Raw genomic sequence first — 18,240 nt, 5'->3', positions numbered from 1 at the left:
ATGTCAAACTTTATTGTGTTTCCTTAACAAATGATTTTACATCCATGAGATGCACTTCAAATTTTGTTCAACATTACAATTTTAACAATAAAACAAACAATATCATTCATTATAACAAAATAAAGTCAGACTCAGATGTACCAGCATATAATGATATCAGCTATGAAATATAAGCTTTAATTGGTTTCTATATTTTGTTTTTTTTATGCAATTAGCATAAAACATTATTTTCATAATAATGAATAACAGAAGAAGTGATTTACCGTATTTTCTGCACAATAAGCCTATGGGGAGGAAAGGTCGAAAGGCTGATTTTTGGCCAAAATTGTTCAAAAATCTAAAGATAGGGGGAAGCAATGGATAAGTTGAGGGTCCAAATAATATCAAGTAAGTATTGGTAAGTATAAGCTCAAGAAAGATATTTATTTAATCATATTTATTAAGTGTCCTGAAACAGTCATATTTCCCAGACATGACCTAAACTGAAGGGCCAATGACCGAAATGGCAGATTGGAATTTAGGTCCAAAAATTATTTTTTACAAAAATAACTTTGGTCATTTCATTTAAATTGGGATTGCCAATTTGCACTATTTTTCGGGTACCTATTTTTGTTTTAAAATGCTTATCCTGTAATAAAACTGCCACTTGAGTATAGTATGAAAATCATGAGAGTCCTCCCAATAATCATATTAATGCCTCCTGGAGATCTTAGCTAATGATCGCTAATCACTTTTTACCTGTGTTCTTCACACCTGACATGAGTGATTTAGCTCAGAACTAATCATTCTAATATTATAAAGAAATTCTATTCCATGACAAATTATTATTACTTCATTATTTAATAACTTTTTAGCAAAGACAATCACCAATTTAGATTTAAAAATAAAAACTGTTATCAAATTACATGAAAAAAAGGTAATTTTTCACAAGTCTTAATTGTCTTTACTTACTATGTAATACCAATGTGTGAAATTATCTTCTCCAGATAAGAAACTTAATCGTAAAATGAAAAAATGATTTCATGCTGAATTAATCAGTGAAACTATTATAAGTTATACTTAAACACTTTCACAGGTAATAAAATTAAAATTACAATGATTTCCAGTCATTTGATTAACAGAACGGATCCCTAAATGAATTCGGAATAACTCGTAAATTAGTATTATCTTGAAACTTCTGGTTATTTCGTCTTCAAAATCGAAAGCAGCATTAGCAATTCCTGCGAAATTTACTATTTTAAGTAACTAAAATCCTTTCAATTTTTAACTGTTGCTTTCCATAAATAAATGTTGAACGCTTTTAGAAAAATGGTAAGAAACTTCATGAAGTAAATGTGTTGAAACTGTCAATACAAGTTTGTTGATGCCGAAAATCTATGAATAATATTGGCAGTTTGAAAAAAGGACCCACACTTTCAAGTCATCTCAAAATGACCAAACTTGTACGAAAAAAAATTTCTGAATCCTTGGTATTTATAATACAATATATATTACTTATGAAATAAAAAGTATAAAAAAAGTTTTCTTCTGTCTAGTGTTTTTCTTTCCTGTGTAAACTGCAGTAATTTTGAGACAAACAGATGAAATGGACAAAAACAATATGTTTCCTACATGATGAAGATAAGACTTGATAACTAATCCAGTATAATCAGAGAAGAAATTTTGGAAAGGTCAACTATCAAATCTTTAGAATATTTCAGTGGAACTTAGGTGATTTAAACTAAAATATATAAATGTGGCTAAATATTAGATTTGTTTGACTCCATGTCAATATAATACATATAATTACATCACACCATTTGAATAAAAAGTACCAAGAGAAGACCTGTCAATTACTAAATGACATAAATCAATCAAACAAAGGTCAGATAGGTCATCATATATAAACTGAACTTTTATCTTCTACCATATAGTACCGCCTCGGTGGTCTTGTGTTCGCCTTGAGTGCAGGAAGTCGTGGGATTGAAACACGGCGGGGTCAAACCAAAGACTTTAAAATTGGTATTTGCTGCTTCTCCCTTAAGCATGCAGCATTAAGCAGTAAGAGCAAAGACTGGTCAACTCGGAGTCAGAATAATAAAAATTCGGCTCTACGTGTCGGTCTAGTACAAAGCAGGGTTAATATTCATATTACATTATCATGTTCTCGTCCTGAATTTGCATATTAACTTGCGGCTGGAGGTTAAGCAGCCATCCATCCATCCATCTGCCGTATAGTAGATGAATCATTGCCATCTTGTGAACCAATGAAAACATAGTAAATTAACATCCAATACTATGAACACTATAATCTTCTGCCATATAGTAGATGAATCATTGCCATCTTGTGAACCAATGAAAATATAGTAAATTAACATCCAATACTATGAACTATATAATCTTCTGCCATATAGTAGAAGAATCATCGCCATCTTGTGAACCAATGAAAACACAATATATTAACATCCAATACTATGAATTATACACGTGGAATTATATAATCTTCTGCCATATAGTAGAAGAATCATTGCCATCTTGTGAACCAATGAAAACATAGTAAATTAACATCCAATATTATGAATTATATAACAACGTTGTATTAATAGAATTTATGTATAAATGGCACAATTAGACATATATGTATATTTAAAAGTAAAACGCTGAAGTAAATTTCAGCAATTGATTGAACCCAATGGGATATGAAAATGATAAATGAAAACCACATCATCTGTATCCTTGATAATTATTTGCATAAAACATTTAATGTAGAGTGAAAGAACAACTTGACTAACTATGCTTAGAGACCAATTACCTCAGAAATAGAATATATTAAGACATAATTATAATTTGCATATATGACAGGAAATAAAATGCACCACTGAAAATAGGTTATTGTTACCAAATGAAAATAAATATAACTTAAGTAGTAATAAATTATAAATGTACAAAACAAAATTTTTAAAAATTCTCTGTGAATATGAATCAATTTCAAATAAAAAATAATAAACAAATGGAATAAATAAGACGTAACATTATGGAAAATGGAACACAGAAGTTTCAAATGATATGTTATGGTATTAGTTTAACTTATAAAATTATCAAATACACAAATGTATTTTTGTTAGAAAAAAACAAAATGCAAAACAAAACGACCTATGTTTACAATATGACCACAGCTTTTATTTGCAATCAATAAAATTCATATTGTCCTTAATTACTAAAGTCCTTTTCAAAGTAAAGTTGAATAAATGTCACATTTCATAAATCTCATTTATGATTTATTATTTTGAAAATCTTTACATTTTACAATGTTTCTATCATAAAAAAAACCCACAAGAAATCTCTTCTTGAACTCAAGACCAAAAATCCATTGATTAACCAACAGCAAACTCATTCTTTCAATCTATTTACAGCAACATCTGTAACAATTATATTTTTTAAGTACCAATCATTATAAAAATCATGCAAAACGTGATTCATGGGTGAAAAGCTGACAAATGATTTTTTATATCTTATTTAGGATATGAAAGAATGTTGAAATTCATATACAATTATTTTTATATGGACCCTTACTAGGTGATTGTAAATTCTATAGAATGCATTAGAAAATTCATGTCAAGGGAGATAACTCCAATAATATCCTCTACAATCTAATGTAAAATGTATGCCAATTGCCAATTATCTGTCCTGATAAGGCAGTAAATGGAAAATATTACTTATTCCGTTCATTTACATTCTTATTGACAAAAACAAACAAGTGTAGTCTTGTAAATTTGGATTTTGCATAATTTTTTTATGGACCTCTATTTTTCAAAGTTTTCATTGACTTTGCATTTGTACGCAAAGTACATTCCTATGTTAATATTGGAATGTTATAGTAAATGCTAACAAAGTTAATGAAGGGCTCAAACTGAATTTCTTTCTCAGTACCTACCCAAACAATTTTTGACAAATAAAAAGAAAATAAGGACCATTATTGTAAAATTGTTTCCCTATATATAAATTTAAAATTCAAACAAATCATATTTTTGATTATAATACAACCCTCGTTTATATTTTTCAAACTGAAATGAGATCTACACCAAAAAAATGTTGCTATTTAATCATAGATGGTTTCACACCACATTCTCAAAAAAATGCTCATAACATAATGATTACGAACTATTGTCAAGATGAACAATCTGTCAATTTTGACATGTGTATGATTATGAGATTTTTTTTATCAAGGTCAAGTTTACAGAATCTACAAACTATGTGGAATGTTGACATCTCTTTAACAATAACTTTATACACACAATAATAGCATTGTTGAAATGACATATCTTGTGTAAAATAAGTAATATCTCTGTATTTTTCATAGTATCCTTGTAACTAGTTAGATGCATGTATATTTTTCCTGTAATATGTCATTATATTGTCTGTTTAAGTGGACCAAATCCTGCTGTCATTAAGGCATCCTCCTGTAAAATAAGAAATTCAGTAATTCCCATTTAGAATAATGGTATGCTTGTAAGACACTTGTACATTTGATTTCTAGATGGATATTTCACACAATTGAAGACTGCTGTTACTCACCAGCCACATAAATATAGCCGTCAAATCATTTTTTTTTTTTTTGCAACTGTCAAGCATACATATTATATGGATTATTAATTCATTGTATCTTAAAATTAAGAATGATTTTTAAAACTAAATATGACAGTTGTTATCTATTTGTTTGATCTGTTTGAGATTTTGTTTTAACCATTTTCCGTTTTAAATTTTCCTTGGAGTTCTGTATTTTTGTTATTTTACTTTTTGTTCATAATACGCAACATGTCCTTCATGGGCAGATGATTGGTGTAATAAAGTATTCATATTCTTAAAAGATTATTCGGAGTGTACTGATGGCATCCATCTTGAAATTCAATTCCATTTCGATTCCATTATCTTATTTTTTAATTTAAGAAGACAATTGGTTACATTTTAAGTAAACCAATTCAATTTTACACATACTATCAATCTTTCTTTAATGTTTTATTTCTTCCTTACTAATTCTATAAGAGGTCAAGCAGAGAAAGACAGAGAACCACAACCAACATTTTAATTAAAATCAGACTTATTAATTTGCTTCTTTCTTTACCATGGTTCTTCACAAACATATAAAATGTCTGATTAAAATTAAACCTGCTTATACAAAAACCTAACAGGGACAGAAAAGTCTAATATGTGCACATGTAATTAAATAGTCCATAAGAGTAAATCAATTATTCATAGCAGATAAATAGCCAAACAAAACTAAAGTGTCTTTTGAATATCTCTGCAATAAGCATAGTATTTATCTATGAAAAGGGAAAAAAAAATGGATCACAACATATACTACATAGGCAACCTAAAAATACAATAGTAATAAAAAATTCATAATTTTTTGAAGCAACAAAATGATACTTTAGATTAAATTAAGATAATAATACAAATACTATTTTTTTCCAGTGGATATTGAGGAGTCATTGAAGCATTTTTTTAATGTTATTTTTTAGGTCTTTTGTGAGTAAAGTTTAAAGGATGGTAAAATTTTCCTCGAAATTATGTATAATTGTATTCCAAAATAATTTTCCTTTGGAATGGTTCTTTAACTGACCTTTGCTAAATGATAGAAACATTCATGAAAAAGCATAGGGAGAACACAGCAGTGGGGAAAATGAGGGTTGTATCTATACAGATTAAAGGAAGAATACAGATAAACATAGAAATAAGAAGTTACAATATCTAACTTTACCTCTTTAGTCAAATAAATAAATATCAGATCATTTCTGAAATGCAATGTATCAATGATGTTTTCAATTAGTTCATATTCACTCATTTGATATTAATTTTTTCATTCATTTATGGAGTAATAAATTATTTAAATTTAAGATCATTTAAAGTATTTTTAATGACATATTTTTGACATTTTGTTTTCTTGAGTAGTAATATGCAACCAACAGCTGTAGTTACCTTTAATAGCTAGTTCTCTGTAGTAAGCATATTTTGAACCTGCTTTACAAGTTATGTGCCGTTTTTAATTTCCTTGTTCTAGTAGGTGATCATTCAATAGGTAGATGCATTGTGCCATGTTAAACTGGTTTAACCCCACCACATTTTGTGTCTGTATCAAGTCAGGCTTACTTGACCATTATATATAAACATCTATTTTATTAAAAGTTGGTTGTATGTCAAATTCTCTATCCATATTTCTATTCAGCTGAGTACATCTCATTTTCTTTCTTATGATGCCTTATAAAATTATAGAGTTGAAATTACAAGATAATAAATGAAAATTCAAGTGAGCAAGTTCTAATAAAAACGTATTTTGATTTCAGACTTACCATCAAATCATAAAACTTCTTCGTAATTTCTGTGTCAAAGAAATCCCTTTCTGTTTTATAGAATTCACCCTCTGTACCAAGCTTCTGTTGTTTCTTTTCTAGGCCTTCTACCACAAACGCACTTATCTTCTTCCAGGATTTCTTCGCTTTTCTTGCATTAACGAAGGATTCTTCTTTTCCAAACATCAACATCAGCTGTTTATAAGTCTGTTTTAATAAACAAAGACAAAGCTTCTAAATATTATATCATTCTATGTTTTTTTCTGACTAAAAATTTGCATTGTTTATATCTAAATTAAGGAAGTTTTTAATAAATCATAACACATGCTTCACATATTATTATGCATTCTCATATGTGTCTTGTTTATTTCATTAATTGATCTTTAAATGAAAAGTCTTTAGTTTTAACTTGATACATTTTTCACAATAATACAGAAAACAAATCTCAATGTCCACATTCATAATAGATCATCTTCAAAAGAAGATGTTGTGGAAGCAAGGAGACTTTCCTAACATCAAAATCTCGTGCCATTAAATTTGTAGACACCATGCACATTGACAAGCAAAAAAATATCTGTCCCCTGCACCAATATTAAATATATAAGACTTGAATACCATGGTTATTCATTTTTAATGGTTTTATGAGGTACATTTGTGTACTTACGTGAGGTACAGGAACTTCCTCCCAATCAAAATGTCCATCCCAAACATCAACTATGATACTGGAATCAGCCTAGAAATAAATATTAAGTACTAGACTGAGTACTGATTATGACTAAAAAATAGTAGCAGTCAATTTGGTTCTATTTGTAAAAATAAGCCCAAAACATCACTTATATATAAGCTTCTTGCAAGACAGTAATTAAACCTCATTTGGGTCTGTGCGCATGCATCCTTTAATTTGACCCTTATTTGTAGCTGCATTGTGCAGTAATGCAGATACTTTATTACAATTTCATGCATTGTTTATTGTTTCCTATGGAACTGTTGTAATTCTGGTTAATATTTTAGTACATGTATGTTATGAATCAAATCTAAGAGTTTGAGTCTAGTCAGTGGTAATGAATTCGGCAGCTTATGCCCCTTTACCAGTATCTGTTTTGCATTGTTATGTATACCGGTAATGATGTTAATAACAAACAAACACAAGATATGAGAAACATCTAGTCCTGTCCAATCTCAATGAAAAAGCCTTTCAGTAGAAACAAAATATCTGTATTTCTAAACTTTTAAGCAATTTCATATTCATTATCAATTTGACATCTATATGTTGTTGTAAGACCTTTTCTCTAATTCTTCGTCAATTTATCCCTTTCTGCACCCATTGTATAAAAAAAAATTTAATCAACGTGTGGTTCGTTTGATCTCAGTTCTTCATTGGTTAAAATCTGATTATGACGTCGAATTTTCTTGCTTTCCTCTGAATTTCCTATTGTGACGGCATGAAAAAAGGCGACCATGCCTGATGACGTCACATAGAAAGAACACATCTTTTTGCAGATCATTCGAAAAGAAGGAATGAATTTGCCTGCGTATTGTTTGAAAATCATTAGAGAAACAGATTCCACCACCAAATCTCGTGTAATACGATATTTATCCACTCTCGACAGTTAAATTTTAAATATTTAAAACGCTCGGCAAGCCTCGCGTTTTAAATTTGAAAATTTAACTGTCTCGAGTGGATAAATATCGTATCACACTCGATGCAGTGGTAGAATCTATATTTAACCCTTACATTCCATACCTCCAACCTGTTTAAATAGTCAATTAAGATATTAATCAATTGTCATAATGACATACATATCATCAGAAATCACACACAATTCCAACCTATATAAAATAAAATGCTCCGCAGGGTGCAGCTTGATACGACCGCAGAGGTTGAACCCTGAACAGTTGGGGCAAGTATGGACACAACATTCAAGCTTGATACAGCTTTGCATTTGGATTGTGATTAAATATTTGACACAGCATAGGTTTCTGACACAGAATGAATGTGGTCTAAGAACTTAAAAATTTTAAATTGGACATTCACCTATTGTGGTCCAATATCCAAAATCTAAATACATGGTTAGATTCAGCATATCAAAGAACCCTAAGAATTCAATTTTTGATGAAATCAAACAAAGTTTAATTTTGGACCCTTTTGACCTCAATGTGGACAAAGTTGATAACAGGGCCCAAAAATCAAAAATCTAAATGCATGGTTAGATTCAGCATATCAAAGAACCCCATATATTCAATTTTTGTTGAAATCAAACAAAGTTTAATTTTGGACCCCGATTTGGACCAACTTGAAAACTGGGCCCATAATCAAAAATCTAAATACATGTTTAGAATCAGCATATCAAAGAACCCTAAGAATTCAATTTTTGTTAAAATCAAACTAAGTTTAATTTTGGACCCTTTGGACCTTATTGTAGACCAATTTGAAAACGGAACCAAAAATTAAGAATCTAAATACACGGTTAGATTCGGCATATCAAAGAACCCAGGGCTTCCAAAATTTCCTGACGACAGCCGGACATTTTTCAAAGAAATATTTTTGACGGTCAATGATCAGCTGGATACTTAAATGTAACTGAGAGGATGCATAAATTGATATATATGTCTAAATAATTAGTAGTGTTATATGCAATAAATTTATTTATAACTGTTTTGTTTTCTTCATTCTAAAAATAAATAAAATATTATCCTCGGTATTGTGTCATTTTTCTGTGTATTGTAATACAGTAACCATCATTGCATCAATCAGCTTCAGTACCTGACTGTTCTCATGTTTTTTTTCTGTTTATATAATCTATCTTCTCTCTGTGAGTACTTAACACTTTGTAAATTAAGGCCATCTTATTTGAAACTGTTGATGTTGGCTTTAATTGCAGTACAACTTGATCATCAATACACGTGATACTTTTCTTTTTGTGTATTGATTACCTGACCACGTGACTTTTACAACTGATGCGGTATTTATAGATAACATTGAGGAGGCCCAATGAAGGATATTGTTTTAAACCGTGTAAAATCTACTGAACAGTGATAACATTTTTCTTTGTACAATGATAAGTACAAAATTAAATGTTTTTGCGTAGCCAGATCAGTTGACTCGTCGATCATAATTCCCACGGCGGGACTTAACTTTACGTCGGACATCACCTCTTTCTCTATAACATCGGAAATTGTCTGAATAAATTCGGAGGAGGCAACATTGTTCTCTTGATATAATTTTGAAGTGATCACGGCACCATTTAACTTAGTTAAATCATTTATTGACTGAAATTTGTCCATTGGTAAGTTGTCTTTAGCAATAAAGTAAGCATTACGGAACAAGGTGCACATTGCGCCGTTGTCAGTCTTTTCATGAACTTTCTCAAATACTGATACAATTGGATTACTTTTGGAAGCTGTCTCTAATTTAAGAGCTTGAATGTGGTCATTGCTATAAGCATGCTCTACAACGGCTGACTTTCGAAAATTTGTCGAACCAGGCTTTACAAAGTTATTTTTAAGTTTATGTTTTTGACAAATGTCACAAAACATGGCATTTAGCATACTGTCAAATCTTAACCATAAAAACAGTTGTAACCATTTATGAATAAAGCTTCTAGCAGATTTCGAATTTTGATCGGAATCCTCACGTTTACGTTTGCCCATGATGGCAGATTTGTAAAGTTCAATTTGAGACAAAGTCTTTATAACAGTCGGAGATTGTCATGATTGGATATTATTCTTTATGATTTTAATTATAAAAACAGTTTTTAATATGAAAACAAGAATAGAGAACGCCCCCTTATTTATTGGACAACTCAGCTTGGTACAGTTTTTCCTATATATTTTAGTAAATTTTCCCCTTGAGAGTACCCCAGTATTTAACACGATGTACAGTGTTAAATAAAATAATATATATCATACTTATTCATTTACAATTATCCTTATTTGAAGAATAACTTTTAAATATCAGGATACTTTTTTAAACTGAATGCTCATTTAAAATAATATCTATAAAGCGTAATTAAATAGGATGTTGTTCCATACACGCTTACATGTTTGACCTCGTTTACCTGATTACCTTTATGTACATTGTTATGCATCATTAATTCTATTGATAAAGACAAGCTAAGGACACCTCATCAAAGGTAACAAACCTGTAATCAGTGAATGATTTATGGCTTCAATATAACTTATTGAAGGGATAATTGTTTGACAGCTTGTTGTTATTTAAATAAAAGAAAACGTGTTTTTTCTACTTTTTATTGATGTACACAAGCTAAAGACCAAGCCGTACATTTATGTACCCAGAGGATTAGACTAACTGAGACACTTCAAAGTATCTGAAATATGCTGCTTCTGTTTTATTAAACCCAATTATGGCCGAAATATCTTTGTGAAATAGATTGCCACAATTATAAACTAAAATGCCCAAACGGACATTTTTATCGATCGATAGTTGGTAAAAATTGAAATGACCGTTTCATGAAAATGCCTTGAATAACAAAATGTGGCACACCAATTCTATTTGACCGTTTGAGGCTGAGAGCAGCCGGTCTTTTTATGAAAGTTTCGGTCAAGTCCGGAATATATGACCCTTTTGGAAGCCCTGAAAGAACCCCAATAATTCAATTTTTGATGAATTCAAACAAAGTTTAATTTTGGACCCTTTGGACCTCAATGTGGACCAATCTAAAAACGGGGCCCAAAATCCAAAAACTTAATACACGGTTAGATTCAGCATATTAAAGAACCCCAAGAATTCAAGAATAAAACCCCATTGAACTTGGTCAAGAAATAAGTAATTTATACGAAGTATCTTCTTTTGCACAATACTGTGCAATTGAATATTTCTTGCTATTGCGCAATACTGTACAATTGACAATTTCTTGCTATTGCGCAATATTGTGCTATTGGATATTTCTTGCTATTGTGCAATACTGTGCAATTGAAGATTTCTTGCTATTGCGCAATACTGTGCAATTCAAGATTTCTTGCTATTGTGCAATACTGTGCAATTGAAAATTTCTTGCTATTGCACAATACTTATTATATAAAAATTTACACATCCTGTTTGGTGTGTATCTCCTACCATATCATTATTATTTGCTTTTAAATATAAATCAGAAATAACCAACTTAAAATGGAAAATTTTAAAAGAAAAAAAAAAGGAAAAAAAGAAAAAAAAGGAAAAAAAAAAAATCCCCCCCCCCAATTTTTTGAACCCCCTTATGATTCATTACCCCCAAACTCAATCCCAGCCTTCCCTTTGTGGTATGGTAGCTTGCAGTACAATTTCAGAGAGATCCATACACTTGAACACAAGTTATTGTCTGGAAACTAGAAAAATGTGTTTTTTGGCCCCTTTTTGGCCCCAAATTCCTAAACGTTTAGGGCAATTACCCCCAAACTCAAACCAAGCTTTCCCTTTGTGATATGGAACCTTGTAGTACAATTTCAGAAAGATCCGTACACTTACACACAAGTTATTGTCCTGAAACTAGAAAAATGCTTGTTTTTTGCCCCTTTTTGGCCCCTAATTCCTAAAATATTGAGGCAATTACCCCCATCATCAATCCCAGCTTTCCCTTTGTGATATGGAACCTTGTGGTACAATGTCAGAGAGATCCATACACTAACACACAAGTTATGTCTGGAAGTTACAAAAATGCTTATTTTTGGCCCCTTTTGGCCCCTAATTCCTTTACTGTTGGTACCATAACCCCCAAAATCAATCCCAACCTTTCTTTTGTGGTATTGAACCTTGTGGTAAAATTTCATAGAGATCCATTCACTTAAACTAAAGTTAGAGTGCGAAAACCAATGTGTCTTCGGACGACGACGCCAACGTCATACCAATATACGACCACAAAAATTTTTTTGCGGTCGTATAAAAAGGTTGGCAATTTTCCAAAAATTGCCCATCAAAAAAAAAATTTAACATACCAGTCTGGCACCTTTATCCCACTTCCATCTTCTAAAAACTTCATTGACAGGAAAATTAGTCAGATCTTCTAACATCCCTTCTGGGTACTGGCCTTTAAAGATTGGTAACTCATGGGTTCCTGACATTACAGAGTTTCTGTATCAACGAGAAACACAATTTTTATTGATCCTAGACTATCAAAATAATACAATGTCTATATGAAAAATGAATGTTATAATAATTTGTTTAACATGCATACAAAGGGAATAAAGAAAATATGTACACACCAGCAAATTATGATGTATCATAAGAAAAAGCCTTATTTTTAATCATAATGAACCATTACAGCAAATTATGATGTATCAAGAAACAAGCTTGTTTTTAATCATAATTGAACACAATAAAAAAAAAAACTGGTAATACATGTATAGATAATTTGTTTGTCTTTGACTCTTTGTCTGTCTGTCTTTCTGCAGTGATTGTCTAATATTTGTATAATTTTTGCATTTTGCAATGACATTGCTGGGCAAATCAGAGCAGTATTTGTAGATTATTTTGCCTGTTAAAGTCTGGAATTTTTTTTTATATTACCCTGTCTCTGTGTGCTTCAATGCACATATAAGCATCGTCAAAGCATAGAGTTCTCCACAAAATGTTGCTACAGTGTTCTCCAATTTGCAGTGAAGTACGAGTGCAGCAAACATGTTTAACCCAGCCACACTCTGTTTGTGCTTGTTTCAAGTCAGGAGCATGTAGTTTAGTGGTTGTCGTTTGTTGCTGTATATCATATATGTTTTTCTTTAATTATTTTGTATTTAAATCAGGCCATTAGTTTTCTGGTTTGAATTATTTTACATTTGTCATTTCAGAGCCTTATAAAGCTTACTATGCGGCATGTGTTTTGTCCGTACGTTGACCTATAGTTGTTAACTTCTACATTATTTGGTCTCTGGTGGAGAGTTCTCTCATTGGCAATTATACCAAATCTTCTTAAATTTATATGAGCCTTTGCTCCATGTTTAAGGCTTCATTAAGATTTTACGAAGAAGAACAGCAATAAAAGTGCTGATCATTTACTTTTGCTTTGTCAAGTACATGTTAGGATTGAGTTATGAATAAATACAACCAATCCCTTTTTCTCCATTATAATGACATAAATATCTAACAAACAACTGTGGATTCATTATTACTTCTTTTATTTTAATTTCATTTTTGTGGATACAGGATTTAGTGGTTTTTGATAAAATTTGCAAACAAGCCTATAGGAAATCTATAATTAGTTGAAAGTTTAAATTGGTGGTTTGTCTTTACCCACAAAATCCAAGAAAAAATTTGTACCCAAGGAATAATGATGAATTCACATGTACAGTATACAAATAACACATCAAAAGATTTTACCCTTCAAACAATGGTACAACAGTCCAACCTATTATCTGCTCATTGCCCAATGATAATTCCTGGTCTTTACTGGTCCTTAATTTACCAGGACCATCATGCTCTATTCTGCTTGTATATTTTACATCTAATCCATACAGTTGTATCAATAATACTGAATTCTCATCATAAAATGGATGAAGATTCTGCAATATAAACAATGATATATGAAAAGGATCGATCAATATGTCAATTAACACTGATTGAGTTTCAATCTTGGACATCTCAGAAATAAAAGCTTTTCAAAAGAAGTTTTCATTTATGATGAGAGCCATACCAATGCTGGAAAAAACAATGGATTTTATATGATTTATTTTCAAATTGTGTATCCCTGTCCTCCTAGGCAGCCATTCAGCCATTTAGCTATCAAAAGACTAGTTTAAATCTGACACATTTTCATGTCCACATCCCATTCAATGAACCTTGTCAGTGGTTATCTTTTCTAATAACTTTATATTCATATCTAAAACTTTAAAACTTACTGTGAAATCATCTGTCCAAACAGGAGATTTCTGAAAACTTTCAAAGTCTAGTTTTAGTGTAATGAATTTCTCTTCCTCTCCATGGCCGTCCTCTGTAGGAGGCATGGATACTACCTTCTCTCCAGGCTGTACCCTGGCAAAACACTGAAGGTAAATTCCCTCTGAAATGATAAGTTATAAAGCATTTTCAAAACTTGAGTCTTAAAAATCTTGTATGAGTCAGTGAGTCTCAAAAGTATGTGACAACATTAAAATCTAATTCTGACTGAAATAAAAGCAATAAAAACTTCTATTAAAATACCAGTAAATAATTATGAGGAAACCTCATATAAGTTTTAAGTCTTAATCTAACTGTTTCTTATAAGGTTTGAAAAAGAGTTATGACTGATGGCACTCTTAAAAACTTAAAAACGCTGTTTCAATTAATGCAGGCTTACAAACATTTATTTCATATCCTATACATGTTATCTGTAATCATATCCCATGACCTTCATATAAATCATGAACACTCATGTCTTTATATCCTCAAAGTTTTGTAATTTAGGGATTAGGGGTTTTTATAACAGAGCTTTTTCAGTCCTCATTTAATTTAAACACAACTTTCCTAGACCAGGGCCAATTTAGTGCTTGACATGAATTAAGACACTATTGTTGAAGACACTATGTTGACCTCTAGATGTCTTATGGATTTATGTATTGTGACTGTTTTTCCCTCACTCCTTTCATTGGACAAATGACATTTGTATTTCTGGTGGATTATAAGTAATTTTTGATTTTACCATTAGTTTACTGGGTCTGTTTAATTTCCTCTATGACTGTTTTTTCATTACTTTACCTGTATACCTGGTAGATTATGAGCCTGTTGGATTTTAACATTAATGCCCATCTTGACCCTGTATCGTATTACTTTGCCTGTATACCTGGTAGATTATGAGCTTGTTGGATTTTAACATTAATGCCCATCTTGACCCTCTATCGTATTACTTTGCCTGTATACCTGGTAGGTTATGAGCCTGTTGGATTTTAACATTAATGCCCATCTTGACCCTCTATCGTATTACTTTGCCTGTATACCTTGTAGATTATGAGCCTGTTGGATTTTAACATTAATGCCCATCTTGACCCTACTTTGCCTGTATACCTGGTAGATTATGAGCCTGTTGGATTTTAACATTAATGCCCACCTTGACCCTCTATCGTATTACTTTGCCTGTATACCTGGTAGGTTATGAGCCTGTGGGATTTTAACATTAATGCCCATCTTGACCCTGTATCATATTACTTTGCCTGTATACCTGATAGATTATGAGCTTGTTGGATTTTAACATTAATGCCCACCTTGACCCTCTTTCATATTACTTTGCCTGTATACCTGGTAGGTTATGAGCCTGTTGGATTTTAACATTAATGCCCACCTTGACCCTCTATCGTATTACTTTGCCTGTATACCTGGTAGGTTATGAGCCTGTTGGATTTTAACATTAATGCCTATCTTGACCCTGTATCGTATTACTTTGCCTGTATACCTTGTAGATTATGAGCCTGCTGGATTTTAACATTAATGCCCATCTTGACCCTGTATCGTATTGCTTTGTCCAGTGGCAGGTTACCAGCAGCAACATTGGAACCATATTTCTTAACATCTAGTTTATCCTGAAGCCAACCTAGTAGTTCTTCATCATTCTGGCCTGAAATAAAATGTTCATAATCCCTGTTAGATAATTTTGAACTTTGTACATTCAACAATTTTAATAAAATTTATGCTGCATAGGAGTAATAATTTTCTTCTGCAATATGGCAACCAATGGACCACTAGATTATTCAAGGCAATCACACTATCACAAGAAAAAAAAGGTGGTTCCTTGATATGAATTTTTATTCAGTCATGATTTTTTTTTGTCTACCAATTATCAATTTTTCTTACCTATTGGTTGTCCTTCAGCCTGTTGTAGCCTCTGTATCATATCTCTGACAGTCTTTGGATACATCATATGTTCCTTATAGCTACTAAATATTCTTTTCTCTGATGCTGTAGGTCTACACGGCTCAGACTTATAATATCCTATACCATAGCTAGGAGCTGGTTGATCAGCCTATGAGATAAAAATAAAATAGTTCATGCATATTGTTAATGTATTATTCACAAGATACCAATTTTTTGTGGATTTCAGGAATATAAGTTAATCACTTTTTGTATAAGCTTGTATGCAGACATTTGGCAAAACCGTGAAATCCAGTATCCATAGAAAGATATGTTCTCTTGATCCATAAAAATTTGGACTGACACAGAACAAAAAGGTATACATGATGGATAGGAGCAGAAATTTTCCTGTGTGAATTGGCCCCCAAAGCACCATTCAACTATTTATTGCAGGGACTACAGGTAGGAAGAAACTCGGGGCACGAAATCTAACATTCCATTTCAACTCGATTGTGTAAAATTTGTAGTGTTACATCTAAAATATTATTCTGTTAAATAATAGTTTTCATGCATTTTTACATACAGGGGCTGCGGCAGGGGCATTAAAATGTTTAATACCTGCAATGAAATCAATAAACTTACCGCTTTCGATGGTAGAACTCGTACAAGAATGGAAGCCCCTGGCACAACTGGTATATTATCTAAGTCTGTAGCATGGTATTTAGGTTTCTGTGGAGGAACACCATTATGCAGTCGTAACTGATGACCACCTACATTTAATTGATAACCCTGCAAATATATTAGCACAATTCTTTTTACTTAGTAAATCCTATATGTATATGGCATAAAATAGGTACAAACATTAACTTGACCTCAAACACAGCATTTATACTAAAATCTTTGTTTTTCAAAACTCTATTCTAAAACCTTATGGGAAGTCAAAGTTGCTAAACTACTCCATATAAATTTTGTCAGTTTAACAAACTCTTATCAAAACTTTTACGCAGTTTTAAATCCTATAACTGTTAAGTTTACAATTTTTACTACGGGTTTATTTTCAAGATTTCATGATAAAAGTTAATCATGAAAGGTCCAGTACATTTATGTAACAATGGAGAAGTTTAAGCATAACAGCTTTATACATTTCACACATTTTAAAATTTTCTACAGGCATTCTTCCTGTGTTCATAAAAAAAACAGAAAAGAAACTATTTTACAAGTCCAAATTTCCTTCATTAAAATAAGAATTATCTGTTTCATATAGTTTAAATGTAATTCCACGCAGGGGGTTTAGATTTTCATATTTTAATAATTACTCTTACGTTGTCTTTGTCAAATATTGGTACAAAACAGCTACCAATGACTGTTATCTCCTCTTTGATGACATCCCAGGTATAAACTCTTAGGAAAGCCACTACATCATCATCCAATTCTTTCCCTTGCTCATTAAATGTGAGTTTGAACTGGAATACAGGACATCTAGCTGACTTGTCCAGATCTGGTATGGTCAGTAACATCTTGGTGTCATCTGGTGCTCCAATTATTCCTGTCACCTGAAAAATACAAGAACAAAAAACTCTTTAAAATAATTAATATCAATACAGCCCTTGAATGGTGTAAACTTTCCAATAAAATGGTGTATGGTGTATTGTGTATGGTGCATAATAAAAGTCAAATAGTTTTTATACGACCGCAAAAATTAAAAATTTTTTGGTCGTATATTGGTATGACGTTGGCGTCGTCGTCGTCGTCGTCGTCGTTGTCGTCGTCGTCGTCGTCGTCGTCCGGCGTCGTCTGGCGTCGTCCGAAGACACATTGGTTTTCGCACTCTAACTTTAGTTTAAGTGAATGGATCTCCATGAAATTTCACCATAAGGTTCAATACCACGAAAGGAAGGTTGGGATTGATTTTGGGGGTTATGGTACCAACAGTTAAGGAATTAGGGGCCAAAAAGGGGCCAAAAATAAGCATTTTTGTAATTTTCAGACAATAACTTGTGTGTAAGTGTATAGATCTCTCTGACATTGTACCACAAGGTTCCATATCACAAAGGGAAGGCTGTAATTGATTTTGGGGGTAATTGCCTCAAAATTTTAGGAATTAGGGGCCAAAAAAGGGGCAAAAAACAAGCATTTTTCTAGTTTCATGACAATAACTTGTGTGTA

At 31.7% G+C, this 18,240-nt stretch overlaps 1 protein-coding gene across 3 annotated transcripts in view; it reads right to left on the bottom strand.

Moving 5' to 3' along the window:
* Positions 1-2,553: 2,553 nt before the first annotated feature.
* Positions 2,554-18,240, bottom strand: part of LOC127711126 (uncharacterized) — a 46,633-nt gene continuing 30,946 nt past the window's right edge. For 2 of the 3 annotated variants that reach the window (XM_052217075.1, XM_052217076.1), the window contains 10 exons: positions 17,397-17,627; positions 16,717-16,863; positions 16,078-16,246; positions 15,680-15,841; positions 14,154-14,314; positions 13,636-13,817; positions 12,258-12,393; positions 6,991-7,059; positions 6,327-6,533; positions 2,554-4,439 (listed from right to left, as the gene is read on the bottom strand). In XM_052217075.1, coding sequence (XP_052073035.1) covers positions 4,389-4,439; positions 6,327-6,533; positions 6,991-7,059; positions 12,258-12,393; positions 13,636-13,817; positions 14,154-14,314; positions 15,680-15,841; positions 16,078-16,246; positions 16,717-16,863; positions 17,397-17,627 — 1,515 coding nt within the window. In that variant the 3' untranslated portion in view covers positions 2,554-4,388. Of the gene's footprint in view, positions 4,440-5,737; positions 5,772-6,326; positions 6,534-6,990; positions 7,060-12,257; positions 12,394-13,635; positions 13,818-14,153; positions 14,315-15,679; positions 15,842-16,077; positions 16,247-16,716; positions 16,864-17,396; positions 17,628-18,240 lie in introns of all 3 variants that reach the window. The other variant, XM_052217077.1, reaches the window with a different exon arrangement.

The sequence above is a fragment of the Mytilus californianus genome, unplaced genomic scaffold (assembly GCF_021869535.1).
Source record: "Mytilus californianus isolate M0D057914Y unplaced genomic scaffold, xbMytCali1.0.p SCAF_8, whole genome shotgun sequence".
Taxonomy (NCBI): Eukaryota; Metazoa; Mollusca; class Bivalvia; order Mytilida; family Mytilidae; genus Mytilus; species Mytilus californianus.
The sequence above is the reverse complement of the archived record's forward strand: the minus strand, read 5'-3'. Positions and strand labels throughout refer to the sequence as shown.